The 11,774-nt window shown below is 47.7% G+C and overlaps 1 protein-coding gene across 2 annotated transcripts in view; it reads right to left on the reverse strand.

Annotated features, from left to right (window-relative positions):
- The window catches only part of LOC144691470 (lysosome membrane protein 2-like), a 151,005-nt gene that overhangs the window by 27,084 nt on the left and 112,147 nt on the right, over window positions 1–11,774 (reverse strand). For both annotated transcript variants that reach the window (XM_078559581.1, XM_078559580.1), the window contains exon 7: window positions 287–456. In XM_078559581.1, coding sequence (XP_078415707.1) covers window positions 287–456 — 170 coding nt within the window. The remainder of the gene's footprint in view (window positions 1–286; window positions 457–11,774) is intronic.

The following is an 11,774-nucleotide window of genomic DNA, read 5'->3' on the forward strand; positions in this document are numbered from 1 at the left end:
CTCACTCAGAGCTGCACTGGGACTGCCAGTCTTGATTTTTATGGGACTTGAACCCATAATCTTTTGACCCAGGGGAGCGCTACTAATTAAGCCATGGCTGACACAATTTTGCCTCTCCACGCTTGACCACTTGGGCCAGATGGCCTGTTTCTGTGTAATGCTCTGTCAATGCTAAGGGAACAATTATGTGCTTGTGGGAATTCCTAAACCATTCAATCTTTAAAAGGTGTAAAAAGCAGATTGTGGTGCCAGTGCCCTGGAGTGGAAGAGTATTGCAATGCTCCACCTTGTCTGCAGATGCTGATGTTTAGAATGCCTGACATAGGGCAGATTCCCCCTGGACAACATCCTCGATTACTCGGATGGTCATTTTCAAAAGCCTCTTTTGGAAGGACAAATCGATATGCGCTGATTCCTTGCACTTCCAGCTCCTTTTCAAACAACAGATAGAATGACCTGGATGAAGCAAGAACAGTTAAAAGTTATTTTTTCGTTCAAAGCTGTTAAGTTGCCTCCCACTCTTCTCCACTTCTCCCTTCCCTCTGCCCCTCCCCTCCACTCCACCTGATCCGCTTGTCCCCTCCCCTCCCTCCTCCTTGCCCTCTCCCCTCTCTCCCTCCACTCTATCTGCTCTCCCTCTCCTTCCTCAAAACCCCCTCCATTTTACTCTGACTGCTCCTCCTTTACACCCTCCATGCCCTCCCCTGCCTCAGGTATGTAATATCCTGAAGAATTCAGGATATTGCTCTGTTCTGACCAGTGCAGCCTAATCAGGTAAATCGTGCTGTTAAAGGAGGGAGGGGAGGGGACGAGAAGATCAGGTGGAGTGGGGGGGGGGGAGGGGGGTGGGGAGTAGAAGTGGAGGAGAAGGGGAGGCAACTTAACAATGCCTTGGAGGGTGGTTAGTATACATGGCACTCAGAGGTGTAAGATGCATAGTGTGAAATGGCACAAGTCCCTGCGCCTACCAAGGGTGGGAGATGTGCCCGGGTACCTTTTGTGTACCTCAAGCTGGCTCTCCTTGGGTGCGTTGCAAGGCTGGAATGGTGCAGCAGGTAGAGGATGTTCGAATGAATGCATTTGTGTCCTGTGAAGATTGATTTTTTTTTATATTTTGGGAATATGGTGGTATTCTGTAAAGAAGGGTCGAATGTGTGTGTGTGTGTATATATATATATATGAGAGTGTGTGTGTATGTGCGTATATATGTGCGTGTGTGTGTGCGTGAGTGATTAATTAAACTGGGGAAGGTTAGTAAAGACAGCTTGTCTGTGGGAACTGAGAGATGAAAGGTAAAGGAGCTAGATGCATGCATTTGTAATGCGAGTCCATGGTGAAGTTGGATTTTCACATAAATAAGTTGGGTTTTAAAATTTGCATTAGGTGATAGGTCAGGATTTGACTTTCAGCTGTTAAATTTCAAAGGCGAGTTTGAGAGACTTTTACAACTTTCAAAGGTTTCATAAGTAAAAAAGGGAAGATTATTAAATTTTATTTGATCCAAAAGTGGAGGCAATAGGAAAACATGAAAGATTTCTATATTTGGAAAAGTTGAGTTAAAAGAGGTGATTGAGAACAATGGAATTTAAAATGAAAGGGGAAAGGGATATTTAAGGAAGGATGTTTGTTGAGTTGTGGTCGCTGTGTGGAGGAGATGTCCTGAGACTAGATCTGTGCTGGGAGAAGGTGAGAAAAGTTATGAATTTGAAGCAGCCATCGAGTTTTCAAGCCAGAGAAATCTTTGTTTTCAGAAAGCAGCCTCTTCCTGAACCTTTCTTTTGGGTTTCCACAGCAGAGAGTGAGAAATCGTGTGGTGTACCTTTGCTAAAGGGAAAGAGTTTTTGCCTTGGATTTTTATAGTTAAAAATCTATAAGGGAGCTATTGTCAAGTAGTTCACTTGTGCGTTCTGACCAAGTGGGTTTTTTAGGGGACACTTTGTAAAAAATGTTTAACTATGTAACTTTAATCTTATGTGCCAAAGTTTTTTTTCTTCTTGTTAATAATTCTTTTAATTTTAAAATCCTAAAAGCGTTACTGGGATTCGATGCTTCTAGGGTCAGTAGTTCTTTCCCTCATTTTCAAAGTACAACAGAAAGGGTTATGATCAGTAAAACAGGTTTCCCTCTGAGATTTGGCTTGCTCAGTGAATAACATCAGCTGTGGCTGTAACAGTCCATACAGAAGAGAAGCCATAACGTGCTGGAGCACACACGGACAGGCGATGGGGTGCCCAACATCCTGATCCTCTCCAGACATCCTGGACATGGAATGCGAGGAGCAAGGTCCACAGGTCTCGGAGAGGCTGGGGTCTCGGAGGGCGGGAAGAGTGCAGTGGGCAGATGAGAGATTGGGAGACTGTGCAAGAAGGACAGGATCGTGGCATCTCCAATGAGAAGTTCAAATCCAGAGTACTTATTGCTTGTCTGATCACGATGCCTCAGTGAGGCACATGTCCATTGTGGAAAGCAACCATCATACTTGCACAGTCACTTAGTGATGACGCCCCTAACTGACATATTCTGTTCCTTCCTCAGAAGCACCATCCTCACGACACACCGCTGACCCCGAGGACCCCCACTTTGACACCCAAGGAGGAGCGACTGATGCACCCGGGTCACATCCGCTCCCTGCACGAAGAACCAGCACAGATGTGGGTGTGTTGGTGGGCAATAGTGTGTTGGCTCAGTTTGTGGTGCACTGTGGCGAGGGCACCAAGATGTAACACTCGCCAGCGGGAATTTACGGCACAAAAACACGAGGCATGGTCACGGGTGATATTACTTCAGTTGAAAACATGTTCTATGTTCAAATTGTGTAAACATGACCACCAGTTAAAGATGTTATGATGTTTCATGACATGAATGTGTTTTATGTTTCTCATAGGTATTGGGCATGACAGTGGTTTGTGAAAGAGGGGAAGGGCTGCAAACTTTATTTCCAAGCTAGTTAGTTGACATAATGCTTACAGGACAGCCTCAACAGGAATGTTCAGAAAGGAGGCGTCACCCTTGCCCTCACTTTCAAGCCATGCCTTGGATGCCGAGCTGAATGAACAGAGAATCAAGGCCTCCCTGGTCTCTGGCCTCCCACAAGGTTCCTCACTTCTGCAGCCATGTCGTCTCCCTGGATCCCTCCTCCAGCTCCTCATCAGACCCATCAGTTAACTCACACTCTGTGGCCTGTGGATCTGCCTCACTGCCTTCGTCCTCCAAAAGGATCCCCTGGTCAGAGTCAAATTGTGCAGAGCGCAGCACACAGCGACAATAAGTGAGACATGCTCTGGAGGATATTGCAGTGCTGCCCCTGATTGGTCCAGACAGCGGAACCTCATCTTGAACAGCCCAATGGTCCTCTCAATTACTGCCTTGTGGAGGCCTGACTCCTACTGTACCTCTCCTCCGCTTCTGTCCTTGAGCGGCGCGATGAGCCACCTTTTCAGGGGATAGCCTTTGTCACCCAGGAGCCAACCATCCAACCGAGCTGGAGCATTAAAGAGCCTTGGCACCTGGGAGCGCCGCCGGATGTAGGCAGTATGAGAGCTGCCTGGACACCTGGTGTGTACCTGCAAAATCTGTGACCTGTGGTCGCACACAATTTGGACATTGATGGAGTGGAAATCCTTTCTGTTGACAAAGGCACCCGGCTCACCCACTGGACTCTTTATGGCCATATGCCTGCAATCCCCTGGATGCGGGGAACCCCAGCAATTGTAGTGAAGCTTGGCTGGCTTCATCAGTCTGGAAATGAATGAAGCTTGTTACCTGTCTGAACAGAGCGTCAGTGACCAGCTTGACACAGCTGTGGGCAGCAGGGTCGAGAGACACCACATAGATCACCTGCTGACCCTTGCAAGGAACCAGAGGCGAGAAAGTTCAGGGCCACTGTCACCTTCCGAGCCAATGGCATCGGGTGGCCACTGACACAGTTTGAAGTGATCTCCGGGGCAATCATGTGGCAAATGGAGGTCACGGTCTCCCTAAAGGGGCGGAGCCTCCTTTGGCACTGGACCTCCGACCTGTCCAGGTGGCTGGAGCGCTGCCTGTAGACTCTCGCTGCAGGATAGCAGCGTTTTCTGTGGGCCTTTCTGCCTTGGACTTCCTGCTGGCCCTACACCCCGTGTGGCTGTGCCTCTCTTCCCACAGGTCGCTCTCTGGGACTCTGCCCGCAGACACCAGCCCTCCTCTCCCTCTCCCTCAGATGAGGAGGAGATGGTCCCTCCAGCGGAGCAGACAATCCCCATTAGCTAGAGTACAGGTGGTACAGGTTAATGCCCTGAAGGGTGCATTCGGTAGAAAGCCTCTAAGAAAGATTGTGACCAAAGAGTCCTCCAGAAGACACAGAAATTGTAAATAACTGTCAGAAAAGCACCTGGAACTAACTCTCACCTAAACTCCTACATACTCACAGAGCCACGCCACTGGTCACCTTATAGTTCACCCTAGGTTGAGTGTGCATGAAAAACAAGATGGCTGCCTGCCCGTGTGGCCCACGCGCCAACCCCAAAATCGCACGGGCCGCGTAAAATTCTAAACAATTGGTTTGTTAATGGCCTTAATTGCCCTTTTAATTGTTGGCGGGTGGTGCTTCTGATTCCCATGCACACCCACTGACTGTGATACGGTGCAATGGCACAATGACATCAGGATGTGTGGCCGACGCCTTGTCGCGCGATTTCACAGAAGTTTGGGTTGGCCGCGCGCCCCATTGGGCCACTTAAAATTCCCGCCCATGTCTCTGGGGATGCGGCCATCATCCATCCGGCTCTCAAGACCCAGCCAATGGAGTCACAGCTGACTCAAGAGGGGAAACATGCTGGGATCCTTGCACTCTGGTGTACTCCCATATTCAGCACACTGCCCAGCCAGGAGATACCCGATATTCATCTGAGGCAGTGCAGGTGGAAGCTGTGCAGTGGCTTATCTTGGTTTGCATAAGTTCTCCATGCTTCACTCCTGTAAGGGTGGGAGCTGAGAACAAAGCCTGGTACACACGGAGAATTGTATTTTCAGTAAGTTTGTTGTTCGATCCACACTCGACTTCTCAACTTTGACATGCCAGCTGGGGCCTTGGCAATCCTGGTGCTGATTTCGGCATCGAGGGATAGATGTTGATCCAAAGTATGTGAAGCTGTTGACGACCCCCCAGAGTGAGGTTGTCAGTGTTGATGGAAGGTGGAGTCTGTGCCTTGTGGCTCAAGTCTTCCTGACACTGATTGTCAGTCCAGGCTCCTTGTAGGCCCAGGAGAACAGATCTACAAGCTGTTGCAGGTGAGCGTCAGTGTGGGATGCCAGTGCGGCGTCATCAGCAAACAGTAACTCACCGACTAGGTCGTTATGCACTTTGGACTTGGCACGCAGTCTTCCCAAGTTGAACAGCTTGCTGTCGGCTGTGGTGTACAGGTGGACACCCATATTTGAGTCACTGAGAGCATCCAATAGCAGCATAGAGAAAAATATACCAAAGAGCGTTGGCACCAGGACACAGCCCTGCTTTACCCCACCGCTGACCTTGAAAGCCTCTGATGTTGCTCCATTGTAACTGATGAAACTGTGAATGTTCTCGTAGAATGAAGAAATGATGCCCAGGAGTCTGGGCGAGCAGCCTATTTTCCACAGCAGCTTAAAGAACCTGATTGTGCTGATGAGATCGAAGGTCCTGATAGGGTCCATGAAGACAATGTAGAACGGTCTGTGCTGTTCATCACACTCATCCTGCAACTGCCAAAGTGAGAAAATCATGTCAACTGTCGACCTGCCGGCTCTGAAGCCACACTGAGAGTCAGGGTGTGATGCCAGGGTCTGCAACCTGGTCAGAGCAATGCGAGCAAAGACCTTCCCCACAAAACGTAACAAGGTGTCTCGGTAATTGGTGCAGTCACTGTGATCCACTTTCTTTTTGTACAGGTGACTGTGTTTGCATCATACCTGCCTTGAGGCACAAATCTTCCCTCCCAAGTTCCTGGAGATATTGCAGCAGTGCCAGTTTTCCACTTTTGATGATTTCAGGCAGAGTGCCATCATTTCCTGGGGATTTACCACTGGCAGGACAGCCAATGGCCTTGTTGAGCTCTCTATGGTGGGCTCGCTGTCCAGCTCCTCTATGACAGGAAAGTCTGGAATAGCCTGAGAGCCTCTTCAGTGACAATGTTCTCCATTGTGTAGAGTTCGAGATAGTGCTGCACCCACCTTTCCATCTGCTTTCTCAGTTCAGTGACGATCATCCCTGTCTTTGTCTTCATGGGGGCTGATTTGGTTGCTGCTGGGCCTGTTGCTTTTTAATTCCTTCATACGTCCCTCGAGTATCCTTGGGTTCAGCAGCAAATTGTTTGCTGCTGCAGAGTTTCGCCAGTGCTGACTGGAGCAGCGCCGAACAGGCTGCTTGGACTTGTCACTGGCAGCTCTGATAACATTCAGGTTTTGGTTGCTAGGGACTTGTTTGTAGTTCATGAGGGCTCTCTCGGCTGCAGTAACTGGCTCCATTTCAGTCCAATAAGCATCAAACTAGTCAGCATTCCTCCAATCTCTCTTCCCGTAAGCAGCGAGTGCAGAGTTATAGATGGTATTGCACTAATGATCCCACTTTGACACCCCACTCCGGCCTTGGGCCTAGATGACTGAAGGAGCCTGATGGGGGTCGTTGAGGAGCTGCTGGGTCCATTCTGGGTCAGTAGTTCAGCAAGTGTTGATCCAAGGATGCCCTTCCTTCTCCGAGTATAGTTTCCTTGGCTGAAGCCTGACCTTGCTGCACACCAGGGAGTGGCCAGTGTCACAGTCAGCGCTGTGTTAGCTACGAGTGATGAGGGCGCTGCTGAGGGCGGTGTGTCTGGTGATGGTGAGAGTGAGCTGGTGCCAGTGGCATGACCTTGGATGTCACCAGGACATCTTGTGACACAGCATGGTTTGGAAGCAGCTATTTCTCACACTGAATCCATGGTAACAGCATAGCCCCAGCAACCTCTGTCTATTTTCATTCATCTTGCCGATTCCCTGGTCCCAGCTGTGTAGTTGGCACCTGTCCTTGCACTGCAATCCCTGAGAAGGTACGGTCCCTCGGTGCTGGGAATCCTGCTGATGGCAGACTAACGTGTCTCAAAGAATTGACCTTTGACATCTGGCATGGAGGTGATGGTCAGGACAAGACACACATGAGGTTAACTGGGCTGCACTTGTTAACAAGCGAGGAGTAAGAAGTCTCTCAGAGCCTTCTGTGGGGACAGTTTAATCATTGCGAGCAGAGTGTTTTTCACTGCGAACCCCACTCCAGGCTCACATCTGGTCTCTGGAGTTTTCCCTTGCCAGAAAATCTTGTAGTGTTTCTCTTTAAGGAATCCACTTTGGTTAAGACTAGTTTATTTGCAGTGCAGCAATGTTAAGAGATAACTCTCTAAACTCCAAGCACCCGTTGAAGCAAGCAGGCCCTGGTGGAACAACACCTAAATTGACTGGAGCTGTCCAGCTTGTGTAGTAGCTACCCAGTGAGCCATGATAATCTCTCCCATCATTGGAAGTAACCCCTGGTGCTCATGCTCTACATCAATCGAGTGAGAGCTGTTAACCGGTGGCTGTTTCTTACCGTGTTGTGGAATGGAAACCGTGAAGCTGGGGTATCCTCTCCAGGCACAGGCCTGGGCATATAGTGTGGAGACCCTGAGTTACCCAAGGATCAGGGCTCCCCTGTTAGCATTGCTAGTATTGGCCAAAGGAAAGGAGGAAACCAGTGCTGTTTGGCTGTGCCAGCAGTTGCCGGAAAGGTGCCTGAGAGGTGACAGATTACTGTCCATAAGGCTCCACTCAGAATTTTCTGTCAGGTCTAATCCCTTAGCCTTCTTCTCTCCCAAAACACTCACAAGGCAGTCGGGGTATTTACCCTTAGCTGGGGGTCTGGCACGTGGGCACCAGGGTGTGACCACATGCCAGTCTGGGGTCCAGGACTCCTCCGAGGAGCCACGAGGTACCCAGTTTACCATAGGGAGACGCTACATAGGACTTGCTAATGAAGAGACTGTGGCCAGGATTTTATGTCCTGCGGCGAGCCTGTGCCCAACCTGAATGGGTGTGAAATCGCGTGGGGTGACGTTGGGCGAGCGTCCCGACGTTAAAGCGCACTTGTGTGATTTTTCGCTCGGCGGGCAACAGTCAGAAGAGCGCTTGCCGACAATTAAAAGGGCAATTGAGCCCATTAACGGCCCAGTTGTCAGCGATTTTTCATGGCCCGTCCAACCTTACGGTTGGCGGGTGGGCCAATCGGCCAGGAGGGCTTTACATTTTTGATGAAACCTCATCTAAGGGCGGGATGAAATTTCCATTAGGATTTAAAATTTAAAAATATCTGCAGGCTGTGTTTTTTATGAGATCTGCTTTCAGATGCTTGGTTGTGCTGCACGGACATTTTTTGCAGCTTTTGTGCTTTCTTTTATTATTTGGAGGTCTGCAGCTCCCTGGGGCAGCTGTCTGCCTCCAGAGAGCTCATTGGAAACGCTCACCAGCACCCGCAGTGATGTCAGCACCCACCTCCTTCCCGCCCCCACCAGCAGTGCTGAGCCTTTCTCTGGGCATGTTTCACGCTGACTGGCTAACGAGAAATCGTGGTTGGGGGCCAATCACAAGCGGAAGCACATTTCGCATCTGCTTCCAGGCCCACCGATCGTGCGCCCGATGAGGGAAAAATTCAGGCCTATGCACTGGTGGGAGAGGTTTCAGTGCTCAACTCTCTTCTCAAATACTTCTAACCAGCGGTGAGAGCTGAAAGCAAGAGGCGACAAGCAGACTGACCACTGCGCGCTATGCTAACACACTGACACATTGCATCAGTCGGAGATACACATCTTCTCTATGTTTTACTGATCAAACCATTTAATACAGAGTCACCGGAGGGGGTGAATGGGTCACCGATTAGGTCACCTCACTGCCTTCTTATTTCTAGAAAAAAGAGCCCCATCTGTTCATCCTTTCCTGATAGATATAATCTTCCTGTTTTGGTGTTATCCCTGTAAATCAGCTTTTGCTCCTTCTCTGGTGTCTCAATGTCCTTTTTGTTGTATGGATACCCGACTTGTATACCCTCCTCATCCTATGGAGACCGACTTGTACACTCTCCTCACCCTATGGAAACTCGACTTGTACACTCTCCTCACCCTATGGAGACTCGACTTGTACACTCTCCTCACCTTATGGAGACTCGACTTGTACACTCTCCTCACCCTATGGAGACTCGACTTGTACACCCTCCTCACCCTATGGAAACTCAACTTGTACACTCTCCTCACCCTATGGAGACTCAACTTGTACACTCTCCTCATCCTATGGAGAATCAACTTGTACACACTCCTCATCCAATGGAGGCCCGACTTACACATAGTCCTCATCCTATGGTGGCCTGACTTGTATACACTTCCCATCCTATGGAAACCTATTGCCAAAAGAAATCTGGACATTACTTTTACAGAAGAGGTTGGTAGGTAGAGCTCATGAGGTTTATGCATCACTTTCAGAAGAGGTATTGGTGGATTATGATGCAGTAAAAAAGACTATTTTGAGCGCATATGAGTTAGTCCCTGAGGCATACATGCAGAAATTTTGGAACATAAGGAAACAGCCTGGGCAGATCTACATTAAGCTTGAGAGGGTTAAAACAGCTAGACAGGTGGTGGGGATGGCAGACGATTATGAACTGGTCCATAGATCTAAACCCTTTTTCTGTCATCCCCATAAACCCGAGAAGGATAGAAGATGGGAAGGTGAAAGGAAGGCAAGTAGCCAGGGAAGACAAGGGACAGCTGGGAATTCCCAGGAAATGTCTCCTCAGACCAGAAAGGAGTGTGCTGAGGGTGGAAATGACATTCAAAAGCCAAGTATTTCCATTGTAACAAGGTGGAACATGTTAGCTGGAGATTAAATGGTAGACCTATTTCAGTAGTAGGAATGCCAATGGAATCCCCAGGAAAAGAAATGGTTGTTAAAACTGTAGCAGTGGTACAGGTGAAATGTGTTCCATCAGAACATACAGGAAAAGGGGATATGGTTCAGGATAGTCCAGAGAATTCTGGTGAAGGAAGTCAGATTAACAGAGGGTCTGGATGTTTTGTGTCGAAGGGAGGAGTGTTCCCTTACTCCCCCAACAAAATAAGTAAACAGATCACAATTTTGAGAGATACAGGGGCAGATCAATCATTGATAGTGGATAATGAGACAATTTGTGTTCCAGGTAGTTTTATGAAGGAAAGAGTATTAATAAGGAGTATTAATGGAATTTATGAACCTCATTTCGATTTAGCAAAGTAAAAATGACATTTTTGTGCATTAACACCTAATTTCTTCTCTGGTCAAAATCTCTTTTTGCCATTTCAAGGATGTTGTTGAGATGCTTCATATGTTCATACAAAAACGTTTCATATTCCTGCTTGGTTCGATCTTTGAGCTTTTTATGATATTGTTGTTTTTCCAGATTCCATTTCAAACCGGTCTTTTCCACTTCTTTCTGAGCAACATCAATTATATTCTCCCTGTGGAGTTTCATAGTTCATTCCAACCCTTCAATTCTTTTACATAGTCTGCCAACTATTTAATTCCACTCCTTTACAGGCTTTTCATGGTCTTTTGCAAACTGTCCACTTTGCCTGGATATTTTGTGTAATAGCACCAACGAGCACTTCTCCAGGTCATTTTATGCTTTCAGTCATTTTTGTTGACAATTCTTGATTTCCAATTCTGCATGCCCTTTAGTTGTTTTCATATTGTTTCCTCCAAAGGGAAAATGTTACGAAATAGAAATAGGTTAAGTAAGTTATATTTGTAGTTGTGGGTGTTAGAAATGAGTTTTAGCTTCAATTTTTAAGTTTGATTTGTATTTCTGTATCTGTTTGTTAAGAAAAGGTTATGTTGAGTTTTAGTTTCAATTTAAAAGGTTCCTGCATTTCTAATGAGAGTTTTATGACTGTTGCAGCTAAGGTAAACAAACAAGAGTAGAGAAACTGGGCTATTGCCTAGCAACAGGGGTCCCTACAGGGACACACAGAAGAGACTAGAAACAGCAGCTTGCATTGGAAGCTGTGAAGTTCTGTTGGTTTTGAAAGTAGCTGCCAGGAGACTCTGGAGCAAAGGGGACAAGATAGCCAGTCCCAAGCTAAAGAAAATACACCAAAATCCAGCGGAGTGGGACAGGAGAAGTCCCAAGCAGACCTTCTAGTCAAAGGAAGGACATGAACTTGAAAAAGGTCCTGTTAAGTGAAGTTAAGAATAAGGGGCAGAGAGAAAGGCGCCAAGCATCAGATTTAAAGAGACAAAATCTGCATAAAGCAGATTTAAAGCGAGAACAGCTTGCAAGAGGTCAGAGGGTCCAAAGAGACAACTGAGGGTCTGTAACTCTTTGCTGTGGGCATGTGAAGTAGTGGTGTACCGTTGACCATTGAGTCAGTGAGAGAGAGTATATGGAAGAAAGCTTGAATGTATGCGGTAACCCAAGTAGAGGAACATCAGAAGGAGAGTTCGAAACCATGGAGGTAAACCATTGCGGAAGGCATCTGAGAAAAAGGGTCGGTTTGGGAAGAGATTCCAAGGCAAATTCTTGGAAATTGGAGATCGGGAACCCTCGTGTGAAAGACAGAGTTCAGTGAGATGAGTTGACTCACGGTGTAACAAGCATCTGGGGGGAGTTGAGGAGAGATCCATAGCATCTGTCTGGGGTGGCATTTGTCTCTTGGTTTCAGAGTGTGGTGTGTCTGACCATAGGTTTACTTACTGCTTTACTTACTGTGCACTTACTGCGAACATTAAAG

Source organism: Cetorhinus maximus, chromosome 16 (genome assembly GCF_964194155.1).
Source record: "Cetorhinus maximus chromosome 16, sCetMax3.hap1.1, whole genome shotgun sequence".
Classification (NCBI taxonomy): Eukaryota; Metazoa; Chordata; class Chondrichthyes; order Lamniformes; family Cetorhinidae; genus Cetorhinus; species Cetorhinus maximus.